The 17,103-nt window shown below is 43.5% G+C and overlaps 1 protein-coding gene across 1 annotated transcript in view; it reads right to left on the reverse strand.

The window, feature by feature from the left end:
• hecw1a (HECT, C2 and WW domain containing E3 ubiquitin protein ligase 1a) overlaps positions 1–17,103 on the reverse strand; it is a 193,327-nt gene that overhangs the window by 7,961 nt on the left and 168,263 nt on the right. Inside the window, 4 exon segments of the mRNA XM_079661830.1 lie at positions 391–504; positions 992–1,106; positions 15,546–15,652; positions 15,774–15,857. Of these exon segments, the coding sequence (XP_079517956.1) occupies positions 391–504; positions 992–1,106; positions 15,546–15,652; positions 15,774–15,857 (420 nt within the window).

Consider the following 17,103-nt stretch of genomic DNA (forward strand, 5'->3'; position numbering starts at 1 on the left):
AAAGTTCTCCAACATTTTCACTTGGTAGACTATAACTTTGTGTTCTGCTGAGTGCTGGGCTTGCAGTGTAAAGTGAGTTTACTTGAAAAAAAAAATGGCCAGCTGCGTCTGGAAATGAGGTTGAGTGGAATTGGCTGCTGTTTTGGCAATAAAACCAAAAGAATAAACCCTTTGTGAGAAAAACAATTATGGGGTCCAGTGTTAATATATACAATTTTAAAAGTGCAGCTTTAAAGATATTTTAAACAGTACTAAAAACCAACATGTTGGCAATATAAATCACGAAGCTCTGTGCTTCAAAAGCTTAAAAGAACAGCCTACAATGATGTCCTGTAGCACATTCAGCTGTGTTATTTGATTGGTCAATTATATGTTGTTTGTGTTGCTCACCCCTCCTCTCCGAGGAAAGTAACGTAGAGTTTGTTTCTCTGCAGCTCTTTGCGGGAGTATGCCATCACCTGGTTAAAGGTTCCCTCCAGCAAGTGTTCTCTCCTGATCAGCAACCTACAACAAGCAGGAAAGCTTACAGATAACTGGTACTTTTACATTTGAAAATCTGAATTTGGAGTTTTTCTTTTTTTTCTTATTAACTGTTCAGTTTTTGTACGTTGTATTTCCCTAACTGTAGGTCTAAAATTAGTTTCAAACTGTCTTAAACAAGGGAAAAAGTACAATTCTGGTGGTGCTATTGGTGGCGAATTAGTTAATTGGTTAACTATTATATATATGTATTTATCAATGTATTCCTGAAACAGTGGTAGCTGTTTAAATATCCTTAAATATGTAGTTAGACTTTATATTAAATATCATAGTTAGGATGATTCAGATCAATTGACATATATTTGGGACCCTACTATAACAATCTAGTGTGAGCTGTGTCTGAACTGTAACTGTCACAATCTTATTGCATAATATAATATAACGGCTTTGGACCTTTCACTTTATTTTAAGGTGCATTTAATTTACTCATAATTTGAAATTTGAGTCTTACTTGATTTTGCCTGGTCCCTGCCCGTAGCCCTTGGCCTCTAATTTCCTGTAAAAGTTTCTTAGTTTGGCCTCAAAGTCTCTGCGGTAAGGAGCTGGAGCCCTGGCCCTCTGCATGCCTATAAACACACATAAACTGGAGTTAATATAAAACACTGGAAAAAATGTTTTGTAAACAATGTGAAGTTCTGAGACTGAAATTGAGAGGTAGAGAGGTTCACAGCGCCTTTACAAAATGTGTCAGAAGCTTAATGAGCTATATTTTGTAGCTAGTCAACAAAGTGACCTATGGGAGATATTTGTACGGCCCGTCTACACAGTGGCGTGCGTTGAAAGCTTCACCATTCACTTTGAATGAACTGCATTGTGGGAAGCGACGCGGAGCTTTGCTGGCATGGCTCGCTGCAAAAGTTGAGCAATGTTCAACTTTTGAAGCCTCGGCAGAAGATTCAGCCAATTGAATCATATGCCAGTACAAGCTCTAGCCAATCAAACCGCTGCTTGTGTGTCAGGGGCGGGAGATTCATGTGATTGAAGTGGTCAAGTTTCAGACACGCCCGCCAGCAAGTTTCAACCAAGCGGCAAACTCTGTGGAAGAGCCGGGACGCCAATACGGAAGTGGCACACACTGCAGTTCATATATTGGACGATAGGCACTGACTGCAGAAAGGAGCTATTTCCATAGACCCCCATGTTAAAATGCCCAACTTTACAGCAGAAAAAAACATGTTTCTACCCATGGATGCAATAAATATTATTATGAATCTAGTTAGATTCCACCTTCATGATTATGGATCTGTGAGTGAATTGTTTTCTAACACGACCCTTTTATTTATCTTAAAGTTTTTGCATAGATTAGGGCGTGGTCACATTGAGTGACAGCTCTGTGAAATGACTGCTGCTGTTAGCTTCTTGTCTCTCTGCTAGCTGCTCCGTGAAGCTAAAGGCACTCTGCCTGTTCACCTCATCCAGGGAACACAACTTGCCCCCGGCTGTGTTTGTTTGTTCTTCATGCTTATATATCAGACTATTGTGACTCGCTCTGCGTTTGAAACAGACGGTGCATGAATGCGGTTTTGCGATAAGTGAAATTCGAGTACTTATTTATGTGTTAATGATTTTAATCAGCTACGTAATTAATGTTACGGCTTGGGTTAGCGTGTAAGCGAGTGGTAGCTACATCATTGCTAACGATGCTAATAGTAGCCTCCAAGTTAAAATCATAGACTATATTTATAAAGGTTAAAACTAAATAGACAAGTGTTAAGCGTTAAGTGGGATAATACTGTACAACAAACGGCTTCTGTTTGAGGGTGATAAAATAAGGTCATCCTTGTAACTTAGAGAGATGATTATTATGTAGGTAGGAACTGTATGCATCGCTAAGGTTAATTTAAATTGGCTATGCTCAAGTATGTAGACAAGCTAATGTCGAAGTAATGTATGTGAAATCAACCTCACAAGAAGATGTGTGTATATTACAATTATTAATGTCATATTTCAAGATGATTACTTAGATATTACATGAGGTTGGTTGAGCTGGAGTTCATTATTGAGCTTAAACGTAAAACGTCACAGTCATCTTAAGAACAAACCCAGACCTTGTTGTTTTTATGAATTGCATTACCAAATGGGTATCAAATAAACAGTAAGCATTGGTAACACAACTTCCAAAGTTACAGTAAAATAAAAAGGACCCTGACTCGGACAATACACAATCCAACATGTTCAACAGAAGAGAATCAGTTATCAGGGCTCTCAAGTTTTGAACAGAGTTCAGCGTGAGATTTTGGTACTCCAACTTCTGGCTCCCCTCAAAGTTCCCATGAAGCCCTCTGTATCGCGAATGTCAACGGGGGGGGGGGGGGGGGGGAGGGGGGGGTGCTAGTGGAGCGCACGCGTCTCAAACAAGCCTAGTTTGTTTACAAAATTGCGGCATAACTTGGTGGGCGGTACCCTGGAAAGAAATCTCTGGGTGAGAAAATCTCTGCGTGAGAAATACAAGGTGTGGCGTGTGAGCGTGTGAATGGAGTGAAATGCGTACTCACGCCAATTGCGCGAGACTTGAGAGCTCTGAGTTATATTGTTCGTACACATGGTACTTTACATATATATCTGTTTGTTTAAGGTGTCCAGGTGATGCAGACAGGCTGGACCAGAGAGTGAGAGACAGAACTGGACTCCTCACAGCAGTGGACTTCAGCTCAGGTACAAATACTATTTTTTTCATACTGTACAAAGAATCAAGAAAGTATTGACTTTAATACACTGATATACATTCCATTAAACAATACTAGATCACCTACACACCAGTGAAGTTGAGGGTTTTTTCTGTGCAAAAAGTTACATTTAGATGTTAACAAGCAATATGATTTTGTCAGCTTTCTAATTTAATGTATTGAAGGCAATGATATTTAACACAGTGAGAACTGCTACTATTTATCTCTCAATATTGTCTGTAAAAAACGTGTTAAAAGTGATTCTTTCAGTGAGACAACTGAGCAAGCTTCTACAGTTGCACTACGTTTTGATAACAGTTAAATATTATTTTGATAATAACATATATTTCAATGTTGATGAACTTCATACTTTTCATTCATAATCTGATTGTCTTTGTAGCTCACTGTTGAAATAAAAAAAAAAACATTACAACTACAAAATAATTATATCTACAGCCCCTAACCACACAAACACACCGCTTTCATAAATAACACACTTGTTCTGCAATAATATGTTTTATGTTTCCTGTAATTTTTGTTAGGAAAGGAGATGCCTGAAAGACACGACATTTTCTCCTTCTCTGAGGGTCAAGAAGAACATCCAAGAGGAACATTAAAAGCTGATGCTATGAGATTTTAAGACTAGTACACTACTTTTATTGTAAAAACAGTCAGCTGATCGAATGCACCTATTTCCACATCTACACTCTATCAGCTGATTATTTATATTTGCCTCGCTTTATGAGCTTCACATCACTTGTGCCTTGTACCGCAGAGTTTGCAACGTCACAAATAAATGGGGCCAATCTTCAGTAAGAATAATGGACAAAAGGAGTGTAAATACAAATACAATTTATTGAAATGTGAACCAAAACTTAATCAAATATGTTTTAAATAAAAAGCACATATGGACAGAAGGTGTAAAACTATTAAAGTAAACACATTTAGTCAAATAAAGTGACAGACTAGGCCTGTGCAGTTGGTATCAGCTTTGCCCAGCATGGGCTCCTCCATCAGGCCTGGTCCTCCTCGCTGAGGAAAGTCCCTCAGTCCTCTCCAAACCAACAGACAGGACGTCCATCACACAGAGGTTTCTCCCTGAAGTCTCTGCAGCTTTCTGGACACCACGCTGTCTCAATCCGTCCACACTGAATATGAGAGGGGGAAAATGAAAATAACAAATGCTTTAGACAATAAGAAACATAAAGTTGACTGTTGAGTTGCTAAATTGTTTTAGATTGTCAATACTATTACTGTATAACTAATATATCAGGTTAAGAGGCACATTCAAATAAAGATTGGTCTTTAAATACATGTTGTCTTTTGAATTGTTTGTCTAAAGTCAAGGATCTAGAACTGGTACTTAGTTTTAATGATACAGTCTGGTTATTATGCTGTTTGGTAAGCAGGTAAGAGCACTAACTAGTTACCATCACATGTACCTTAGCTTGACTTAAATGTATTAAACGTATAATTAAATGATATCAAAATATAAATAACTAATTTCATGCAAACATATTAATATTTGCTTGATTCCAGTGTTGAATTTAGCACAATTGCATACAAACGTTAAGGGATTTTAAGATTCTGAAGTATTATGCTAAAAACTCAATAACTTAGATTATTATTTATAGTTTTGCAGAATAGTTTCATGTCCGCTTACCTTAGAAACGTAAAATGCCAAGGCAGTGTGCAGATGGGGAGCATGTTAGCTTAGCTTGGTAGCTTCAGCTAGCTCTGGAACTTTCAGCTCGGTGGCAGCAGGTCTCGCCTTGGCTCCGCATCTTTGCCCTTATTTGGAGCAGGCTGGAGAAGGCGGGAGTTGAACTCTGACGTCACTGTCGAGCCGTTAGTGGCCGACTCCGCCTACTAAGGGCTTCTAGGCAACTCTGCAGAATCCTATGGGTGACGTCAAGGACCCTACGTCCATTCATATATACAGTCTATGGCTTCAACGCACGCTGCTGTGTAGACGGGCTGTTACGGTGAGAATGACTGATGTGGAACTACTGAATTGATACATCTATACATTTGTATCATTCAGCAACAAAAATGTAACTTGTGCTAAAATATTCTCTCTTCTAATCTAAAAAAAATGAATGCAGGGTAACACACTGGTTGTGAAAATACGAACAATAATAATGAGTTGATCCCACTCTCTGTGACACCATTTCTTAATTCCTCCCATTAATGACATAAATAATCACTCACCACACACACACACACACACACACACACACACACACACACACACACACACACACACACACACACACACACACACACACACACACACACACACACACACACACACACACACACACACACACACACACACACACATTAGTTTGAACAGTTGATGGGGAAAATACTGAGTTGATTCTGAGCAGAGTTTGTCTACCACATGTTATTTTTACTTTTCGTGAATAACAGGATGTTCTTAACATTGTGAATTGAAAACTCTGCAGCCTTGACCATCTAGTTCAGGGGTGCCCACACCTTTTTGGCTGGTGAGCTACTCTTGAAATGACCAGCTCACTGAGGTCTACCAACCAAAAATAAAATCCCAAATTGCAAGGGTTGCTGAATAACACGTTTTATTTATACATGGGATAACTACAATAGGGATGCAACAAACAACTAATTTGATAATCGATGAATCCATCGATTAATGAAACGATTAATCGACTATTCGGACTATTACTGTAGCCTATGCCTTGCACAATTTCTCAAAAGCTCTTAGCCATCAACTTTTAAATTTAGCTTGAGGTTGTTTTAGGCATGTGGAAACTAACAATGAAGACAATAAAGATGAATACTTGATTCAAAAATACATATATTATTAAATTAACATAACAAATTTTGAACAAAATTAACATTGGTTTTTATTTAAATTAAATAAATAATATTTCACATCAAAAGAAACAACAATGTTTTAACAAATCGTATTAAATAATCTGATGACAGAACTGTAAACAGAATAGCTGAAACTTTAACAAAATAAAGAGTAACTCTGTTACTTCTAATCATTAACCCATGTTTTTATAATTGAGTTAACTCCATGTGTTGCTGCTAGCATATATAACAACTGATGTGGAAACGTTACTCGTGGATGTGGCTACAGAGCTACTAGAAAGACAGTAGAACCCGGTGCATTCCTCCGTCTGAATGTGGTGCACTTTTGCTAAATGTTTAGACAAATTGCTCGTTTTACCGCCCTTACATGCTAAACACTCTTGGCAACGAGTATCGTCCACCTCAAGACGGGTAACATTTAACCACGCCTTGGAGCGCTTCTCTCCGCCATCCCCGCCGTGTGTTGCTGCATGTAGCAGCCGAGTGTGTGTAAACTGCCCCGCCCCCTCGCACACAGACGGGGGAGAGAGATTTCGTCTGGATTGGAAAGATCGAAAATAGACCGACCATAGACGCATTTGTTTGTCTTTTTGCATGTTAGAAACGAGTTGGCGACACTAAGACTGCGAGATAATGTTTTTGTAGCAATAATACATGACCTTTCTCTTTCTCAACTCGCTACTCAAAGGGAAGTCGCTGTCATATGCCTTGTGAACACTCCGATAACGTGGAGAGCCACGTTACCTTTCTTTGGCAGAGCGACGCTTTCTTTACAAATAAGGCAATAACCTTTGAATGCGACATCACAAACAAATATTCTTCCTTCCATTCTGGGTGGAAGTGGTATGTCTTTAGCTTTTTGCTCGGTCCCGCACTCATTTTGTTGTTTGTCTCGTGTTTGTCTCTTTAACTTAATTTGAGTTTTCCCGGCATTTGGCTGATTTTGTATCGCTTTGCATTCTGGATTAACAGACTGGAAAGCGATAGGTCGCTTTTTCTGTCAATCAAGTAAACTCCTGAATTAAGTGGCAGGGAGGCCAAGGAAGGAGTATGTCAAATCCTATACCAGGCATGTCCAAAGTCTGATCCAATTTAATATGGCCTGCACTTTGGTCTTATTATGTATTATTTATGGCCCGCTAGCTTTGACGTACAGTGTTTACGGGGAATTGACAAGTGTTACGGCGGAAATTTAAGCCAATGGTATTGCGTTTGCCTTTTCTGTTAAAGATGCTGTATTTTAATTTTGGTATTTCCTGGTTTCTTTTGTTTTTGGTGGATCTGCGGTAAAACCCGGAACTGTTTTTCATTAGTTGCTTTTGTTTTGTTTGTCTGTCTGGAGGTAGGGGTAGGAGGGACTGGTCTTAGGGGTTTTCTGTTTCTGTCTTATCATGTCATTGTGTTTTTTTTTATATAGCACCTGCATTTGTTTCTCCTGTTATTGTGTTATGTGTGGGAAAAACCAATAAATAAAATCGATGTCAGAAGGTACTATTGGCCCCCGGGCATATTCACATTATCAAATCTGGCCCTCTTTGAAGAAAGTTTGGACACCTGCCCTATACTCTAGTGACTTCTCCTAAAATGTCAACCTGCCTTATTGCTATTGGCTATTAATGTTCTCTTTCTTAATGCAAAATGGAGTTAACTAGTTTGTCTTAAAGGTCCATAGTCCCGCCCCGCTATGATTGGACATGGTAGTTGTATCTTCCTGCCTATCTCAGCAAAACACATGATAGCGCCTTGATTTAGTATTAGTGATGGGAATTCCGGCTCTTCTTGGTGAGCCGGATCATTTGGCTCGGCTCACCAAGAAGAGCCGGCTCTTTCGGCTCCCAAACGGCTCTTCAGTTTACCACACCTTTTTAATTAAATAAAATGTAGCCCGGTTTTGACAAATGAATGATGTATATGTGTACACATCACTTAAATTATTCAATACATCCTTTGTTCTGAAGTATTCAAAAGTAAAAATTACATGTTTATTATAAATGATTTGCTGTGGTCAAATGTTTTCATAGCATTTACAGACCCTTGTAACTCTGATACCACCCAATGAATGCACTGACTTGCTTGTAGAACCACGCTACACAAAACAGATAGCAACACTTATAAAAACTATAGGTTACTTACGTAACCCCAGTTCTCAGAGTAACATGAAGTGAGATGTCTCACTATGGGATGCGCCTCAACGCGTATGGAAACAGAAGCATCAATCTCATTGCGCCAATCCTGATTGGCTGGTGATCTTGACGTCTACGACAGGGAATCCACTTACCCTATAAGTAGCTTGCGCTGCGATGCAGCGTCATTCAAAATAAGCACCTCTTCTCGCTTCGCCTTAGCAAGAAGGGCCGTCTGGTGAGACATCTCACTTCATGTTACTCTGAGAACTGGGGTTACGTAAGTAACCTATAGTTCTCATTCATAACACTCTGTTCGATGTCTCACTATGGGATACTGAAACTCCCGTATTGCTAGACATGCTTATCTCGAAAATCACCAAAACAACCAGAACTTAACAGATAGAACCCTGTCTCAACACGGGGCCCAGCACTGCGCGGGCCACACTTGGAGCAGAGACATCTAGTCTGTAAAAGCGGACAAAAGTGAGCAGTGAGGACCAGCTCGCTGCTGCAGAAATGTCTTGGATGGAAACACAAACAATAAAGCCCAGGATGTAGCCAGTCCACGAGTAGAATGAGCACGCAGGCCCGTTGGTGCCTGCAAACCCTGACTAGTATAAGCCAGAGCAATCGCTTCCACAATCCAGTGGGAGAGCCGTTGCCTGGTAACGGGCTTGCCCTTCTGAGGGTTAGCCAAGGATAAGCACAAACCGGACACAGCAAATTCGGCCTCTGTTCCTCAGAGGAACACAGCGGCGGAGGAAATGCCACAATGTCAATGGGGGTACATGAGCCAACCACCTTAGGTATAAAGGCAGGGTTGGGCTTCAGCAACACTCTCGTTTGCCCCGGGGCAAACTGAGTGCATGAAGGATGTACAGAGAGCGCATGAATGTCACTGACTCGCTTGGCTGATGCCAGAGCCAGTAACAGCACTGTCTTCAGTGACAGGTGTTTCATGTCAGCTTCTTCCAGGGGTTCAAATGGAGGTCGAGTGAGCCCATCTAAAACCACTGCCAAGTCCCATAAGGGCACCAGTGACCAGGAAACAGGGAGGAGCCTGCGAGCCCCTTTCATAAAACGGCAAACCAAAGGATGTTGGCTAGCCGTCTTTCCCTCAAAGCCCACATGGCATGCAGCAATAGCAGCCATGTACACTTTGATCGTAGAGAAAGCTCTGTGTTTATAAATTAGGTCCTGTAGATGATAAGATCACCCCGACAGGACATTGAAAAGAGATGTGTCCTTTTTGAAGGCGCCACTCCTCAAACACCCTCCACTTACAGTCAAAGAGAGACCTGGTGGAGGAAGGTCTTGCACTCTGAATAGTGTTTATCACCTTCTGAGGGAGCCCCACTGTATTCAGATTGTACCACTCACGGGCCAGGCCCATAGTGCCAAGCGCTCTGGGTGTGAGTGAAAGATCGTCCCCCCCGCCTGAGACAGTATGTCCCTGCGTAGTGGGAGCTGCTACGTCTGCCTGCACAGCAGCTGATATATCTCCCCCAGCCAGTACATTGCAGGCCAGTGTGGAATTATCAGGATCAGTGTGTGGCGTTGTTCTCTCACTCTGGCCAGAGTTGGGGGTATCAGAGCCAGGGGTGGGAACGCGTACAGAACGACCGGAGGCCAAACGTGCGCGAGCGTGTCCACGCCTAACGGTGCGTTTAAATTGTGCATTGAAAAAAACTGCTGAAATTGAGCATTTTCTTTTGATGCGAACAGATCTACCGCGGCTCGGCCGTAACGCACCCACAGCTGACTCACAACCATTGGATGTAGAGTCCAGTCTGCATATAGTGGTGCACCTCTGGACAGCAGATCTGCCCCGAGGTTCATCACTCCTGGTACGTGCATCGCTCTCAGAGAGAGGAGACGTCCGCAGCTCCAAAGTATCAGTTTGCGTGCCAGCATGTGTAACTGGAGAGAACGCAAACCCCCTTGGCGGTTTATATACGATATTGTGGTCGTGTTGTCTGTCCTCACGAGGACAGTGTTTTAGGGTGAGGAACACCGCTAAAAGCTCCAGATAATTTATGTGTGATCGTTGGAGGTCTCTGCTCCAGAGACCCCTCACAGGTCGACCTTCGTATATACCCCCCCAGCCCGTCAGACATGCGTCTGTGGTGACCACCTTCCGCGATAGGACAGCACCCATAGGCACGCCCCGTACTATAAAAAGTCGGGTGTAAACAGTGGCGCAGTGCCATTACGCATTTCATAGTGACCATCACTCTCCGCGCGCCATGATGCGCGGGGTCCAGTCTGAGGGCAGCTACCCAGCGCTGAAACTCCCTCATGTGTAAGCGTCCCAGTCGTACCACCAGGATGGCTGACGCCATGAGCCCCAGTAACTGCAGACATGATCTGAAGAGAACATATTTGCGTAGCCGGAAATGAGCGAGGCAAGCTCTGAAGGCTTTCACTCTTTCTGCTGACAGGCGGGCTGTAAAGGGCACCAAATTCAGGTGTAGGCCCAGGAAGAGTACAGTCTGGGCTGGGGACAACATGCTCTTTTCTGTGTTTATTACGAAACCCAGATCGAGCAGGTGTTTTACGAGGACATTCGTCTGCGTAATAGCCTCTTTCTCCGACAGTGCGAGAAGCAGCCAGTCGTCCAGATAAGTTGCCAAGCGGATACCCTGTTGTCTTAACTGGCTTCCGTACACCGTACAAACACTCGCGGGCTGAGAGACAGACCGAAGGGAAGGACTCTGTACTCGTAACAGACACCCTGAAAGGCGAACCTCAGATATTTCCTGTGTTGGTAATATACTGGGATGTGGAAATACGCATCTTTCAGGTCGACTGATGTGAACCAGTCGTTTTGGCGCACGAGACGCAACAGAGATGTGTGAGTGAGCATTCTGAATTTGTATCTTTTGAGATATTTGTTCAGAGCTCTCAAATCTAGTATAGGCCGAATTCCGTTCCCTCCCCGTTTGGGAACGAGGAAATACTTGGAAAAAAAGCCACTCTGACTCTGTTCGGCGGGTATTATCGATATAGCCTTCTTTTCTAGTAGCGAGAAAATCTCTTGCTCCAGAATATGGGCCGACTCTCCCCGGGCTTGTGAATACAGAATGCCCGAGAAGCGAGGGGGGCTGACAGCGAATTGGAGCCTGTAGCTCTGTGTTACTGTGTTGAAAACCATCTTCCACTTTTCGCTTCTTAAAGCGAGCAGAGATGTCCCATCTCTGTCGTCTGCCCTCTGTGTCTTTATTTGTTGTGTTATGGGGCCCTCTAGTGTCTGAACACGGTGGTACCTTGGTTGGAGGTGGGCTGCCACCAGCGGTTCCATGGGCGGCATGCCGAGCAGGCCGAGCCTCTCCATACCGTCACAGTCCAGGGAGGAGGCACCCTGGATTGGGGCCTTGTTGCTGAAAGGGCGGTCTCTCCACGAGACCGACACCTCGTCCAGCATCTCCTGAAAGACTGGAAGGAGCTGCCTCTTCGTCCTCCCTGCTTGGGGCAATTGCTTCCCCTCGTAGCGAGATCTGGAGGTCTCCTTGGCCACTTCAGGCCATGGGATGTCCAGCCTGGACGCAGCGCGTTGACACAAGGCCTCAAAGTCCATACTTAGGCAGGGCGAAGCTGGTGTGCTTTCGCCCGGGAGAGCGGACATCGCTCCCGGCTTTGCAGCCTGAGCCGATGAAACGAAGATGTCATCCTTGTGCTCATCCGAGTCGGACAGGAGGAACTCAGAGGCATCCTCTTCTTCCTCCATATAGTCCAACTCCAGGACATCCTCCGCGGGTGTAACCATGGTGAGGTCCAGTTGGGAGCCCCAGCTTGACACAGCGCGGGGCTCTGCTCTCGCGGCTCTTGCGGCCACCGGACCCCAGCCTGACACGGCGCGGGGCTCCGGTTCAGCGGCTGCCGCTGTTATTGAGCCCTAGCCTGACACAGCGCGGGGCTCAATCGCTGGGGCGGACGCCACCATGTCTTGATTGCCGGCCGGCGAATCAGCGGACATGAGGGGGTCCTGTCCCGACAAGATAGCTTGGCGTGCTAGCCGTCGACGGAGGCTCTTAATGGTGAAGCGGGCACAATGCCCGCACGAGCCGGGGTTATCGATAGCCTCCTGGGCATGTTCCAGCCCGAGGCAGGATGAGCAGACCTGGTGCTAGTCTGCGCCTGAGATCTTAAACCCGCAGCCGCATAGCCGAGCCTCCGAGTCCCTGACTCCTCTGGTGTGAGGGAGAGAAGGGTCCATCTTTGTTCGCCGGGGTGTCGGCGTGGAGTGGACACGCTAGTAACAGGTACGTTACTGAGAAAAAAATCCAACCTTGTCGTTAATCCGAAAGGAAAAAGTGACGGTGTAGATTTTATTCTTTAAAGAATATTAACTGGTGTGTTAATACCTTTTGTTTTGATCTCCGTCTCCTCTGGTGTGAGAGAGAAAAGAGAACGTCCTCGCTACCGTGGTGTCGGTGTGGAGGGAAGAAAAAGCTAGCAACAGGTATGTTACTAGCTTGAAGAAAAAAATCAAACCTTACCATAATTTCGAAAGAAAGAAACGGCGAGGCAGATTACAATATTAACTGGTGTGTTAATATTGTTCAGTCTTCTTGCAAAAAAGTAACCGGCAAGCGCCCGTCGACCGAATGTTAGCTTTGGGTTCAGTCTGTGGACCGTTAAGCTAGCCCGGCTACTGATAATTCGAGATGTGCTCTGAAGCGAGAAGAGGTGTTTGAATGACGCTGCGTCGTAGCAGGGCCGGCCCTTGGCATAGGCAGTATAGGTGAAGGCTAAGGGCGCATCAACCCATAGGGGGCGCCGAAAATTGGGGAGAAAAAAATAAATAAAAGGTTAGAAATGTAAAAAAAAAAAAGAAGATTTATTTACTTTTTTAAAACACAATTTCCCAATTTTGGATCAACAAAGTACATCTTATTATCTTATACTAACATAACTACGCATATATTGCATACAGCACCCATAAACTATAGCACACCCCCCCCCCCAAAAAAAATGAAATTGAACTGCCCCAACCCCAGTAAAAACCAGAGGTTTATGTGAAATTGTTCTTTTTTTGAAATAATGGTTTTAGTGTGCAATTATAGGTTTTAATTTTGTATTTGTCTTAATTTAAAATAAATCAAACTCCCAAAAAACATATACAGCTTCTGTGTGCTTTTATTAACATTGGAATTTACTGTGTAAGCGTCCGGGGGGGGGGGGGGGGGGGGGAGCTTTAGAGAGCTCTCTCCTGAAAGACTGAGCGGCTCTGATAACCTCAGCTCAGTGAGGCAAAGGCACACCTTTATATGATCCTTATAGCTATAAAAAATAAATAAGCGCTAGCTAAAATCTTGCCTAGGGCAGCAAATTGGTCAGGGCCGGCCCTGCGTCGTAGCGCAAGCTACTTATAGGGTGGGTGGATTCCCTGACGTAGACGTCAAGATCACCAGCCAATCAGGATTGGCGTAATGAGATTGATGCTTCTGTTTGCATACGTGTTGAGGCGCATCCCATAGTGAGACATCGAACAGAGTGTTTGAGAACTATTTTAAAAAAGGGGCTACTGTATCGACATTTTAAAATTATATTTAAAGAAAAGGCCCTGACAAAACAGCAGGGCTCTATTTCAGTAATTATTAGCTATAGAATAGCCAGCGCTGTTTTTACAGGGGGCTGATTTTGTGAGCTGCAGCTGACCACGCCCCACTGCAGGTGAGGGGAGCGTGCTTTGAGATCAGCTGCTGTTCTCTCAGAAGAGGGGGAGAAAAAGAGATCTCCCTCCTTTTATTCTTATAGAAGTAAGAAGAGAAGTAATGGGGCAGAAACCCTCCTTTTTACGCAGCGGTCCAGACCAGGTCCAGACATAGACATCAAACGGCGACACATTCAGTTGACAGTTACTTTGGCATTAGGGCAGGGATATCTACATACTTTCCAAGGTTTGACATAATGAATTGTGCTACTTTCAAAGCAAGCAACGATGTTTTCAAATATGTAATCAAAAAGCTCCTAAAAAACACTATCGAAGCAGTTCCTGCCGTTGCTACGTTAGTTCAAACAGTAACAACGGAGTATTTTTCTTAGCGGATGGATGTCAATTTAAATAAATACATACAACTATTTTTTAAATCAATAAAATCATTTTCTAAATCCATAAAAGCATTTAAATTAATATTGGGAGTCATGTCGTTACTTTGTGGAAAATGTGGCCATGTAATAAGCGGGATAATGTGCACATTGCATAATGTGCCTTCATTCCCTCCGCAAAAAAAATGAAAAAACGGCTCGTTCGCGGGCGCAAGGCCGGCTCCCGTCGCTCACTTAAAAGAGCCGGCTCTTTGAGCGACGGGACATATCACTATTTAGTATTAGCAGACCCTGTAGGCCTACTACGAAGCCGGATTGTCGCTTAGCGAGCTAACTTTAGGGAAAACTCTGGGTTTCCGGTCCCATTATCATTCATATCACATCATATCACATCATAATGTATCATATATTTTCTTATCTGAGTCAGCTTCTTGAGCCGTATCTGGCCGTGCAACACTTACACTGTATGCAGAAGTATTATTTTAAGCAACACATTAAGTTGACGAAACACTCGAGTCAAATGTAATTAAAGTCACATCCACTCGTGTCTTAGACGGGGCAGTGATATCATAAACCTGTTAATGTACGCATTCAAACACTTTTTTATTTACCTGCTGTATTCACCTTGCAGGTGCATCTATGTGGCTTTTATCCTGGATAAAGTTTTTAAGTCATGGATGTTTAAAGTTTAACGTCTTCATATTTGTCTAATATTATAGTTCACTTTTCATTCAGGAAGTATGACGCTGCGCTGTCAGTGCACTTCTCCATGTTTGGGATTGGTCAAATGTTGCTAAACCCGCTCCTTTTGTGTGAACGCGCACCTAACTAGATAGGACATGGCTGGCTTGAGCGATCCAGTTGATAACCCGCGTCGTAGGACCGTTTAGCGAGAGCACGTATGCTTTGGATTAGGCCAGCCGGCTAACTCAAACATATCCAGGTTATGTTGAACCGGCTTCGTAGTACTCAGGTCTCTGCTGCCCTCTGTTGATAAACATTGAAATGTCATTTTTTTTACTTTGTTGTGATTTGTATAAGAAATACAATGAATTTGATTTTACCTTAAATAAGGCATTTTTATGTCAAAGCATGATCATATTATCAAGTTTCCATTTCCATTCATACACAATACCTGTAAAAAAAAAATATGTTGCTACGTTATGTGATATATTATAACATTATGTTAATCATCAATTCATGTTTTTTTATTTGATGATTTGATGACTTATTGACAACAGGGACAATATTTAAAGAAAATCATTTAGTAACTGTGTGCTTGACGCTGCTATGTTTGAAGACCTACCAGGAGAGTTTTGTGGTGAGGAGGCAGGTGAACAGCGAGGAGAAATGCTGAAGCCGTGGTGGATGGGATGAGGCGGAACATAAGACATGATCTCCTCTTCAAATAAACTACAAGAAAAACACACAAAACAGAGAGTATTTCCGAATTCAGTCATTTACTGTAAAGTAAAAATAAAATAAAAAAGATGTTGTTACCAAACATTGATACTAGTTTCAGTGTGTGTATTACCTTAACAGGATGACTAGGTCTGCATCACATGACAATTTCTCCACCCCCTGAGTACCTTCTGTCCGAAGGTAGTGAATTTTCTCCCTGAACAGTCAGCAAGACAAATAATTTATTATATATAGTATTTACATTAAGGCATGTTCCTATCAAAAATGATCACAGCTTGATATAATGTAGATTGAAAAAAAAACCTCTTCTGTTATATTTCTCCCACCACCCTCTACTGGACTCTATGGGTACTACCTTATCATGCAAGCATTCACCTACTGAGATTTCTACAGACGTAGCCGGCCCCGGGGCGGGCCTACCTGAATGCGTGCACAAGCCCACCGTATATAAGGCGGCCACGCCTCCCGTCACGCCGCATGGCACTTTCCAAAAGGACTGTGTTGATCTCCTGGGAGCCCCCGTGTTTACGGAAGGGCTCTTTGTATCGATCTCCTTGGTCACGTGGGTGAGGAGTAGTCGCAGCGTGGCTGCTTCTTTCTCATCCCCAGAGGAAAAAACACTGTCCCACACTCCCCGTCCCCGCTGTAAACTCCAGTATAGGAGCCAGCAGGTGGGCGTGCGCACGTGAGTGGAATACACCGAAGTGCTGTCAAAGCACTGTGGGGGCTGTTGTCAGAAAACACACCTTGCTTGGTATAATAGCTCCGACTAATGCGTTTTCACCTTGGGTGAAATACAGTGTTAATACGAGGGCGCACGGCCCCCCGTGAGAGTGGCCGCGGGGCTTTCAGGGACCTCCGCAGAAGAACGGTGGGTTACGTATTGTAACTCTAGTTCTAGAGTGATGTGTGTGTAAAAAATGAATTCAATAAAAACGATTGCATTTATCCCAGAGTAAGAGTCATCTATCTCCACAATTACACATTTCCCCATAATGTCCGTTTCAAAGAGACGGCATTATGACGAGACGCGCGTGCTACGCGCGTCTTCGCAGCCTGAATCTCCACATTGGTGCAGCCAGGCGATTGGTTCACAACCATCAACCTGAGGGACGGTTACTTTCATGTCGAGATTGCTCCGAAACACAGAAAGTATTTGCGTTTTGCCTTCCAGGGTGTAGCCTACGAGTACAACAGATATACCGTCCGGCTATTCCCTATCCCCACGCATGTACAGCAAATGTGTGGCCACAGCGCTCCAACCGAAACGGAAGTTTCATGTAAATGTAGTTATTTCACTCGTAGCTCGGGCTGCGGGGTTGCTAGGGACGGAAGCACATTGATACGACCTTCCTAGCCGGAGATATGGCCGCATTTTACAATAAACTTCCGTTGGGTCGCTTAAAAACAAATATCGCAAATCGAATCGCAATATCCGTCAT

This window comes from Notothenia rossii (assembly GCF_949606895.1).
Source record: "Notothenia rossii genome assembly, chromosome: 12".
NCBI classification, from domain to species: Eukaryota; Metazoa; Chordata; class Actinopteri; order Perciformes; family Nototheniidae; genus Notothenia; species Notothenia rossii.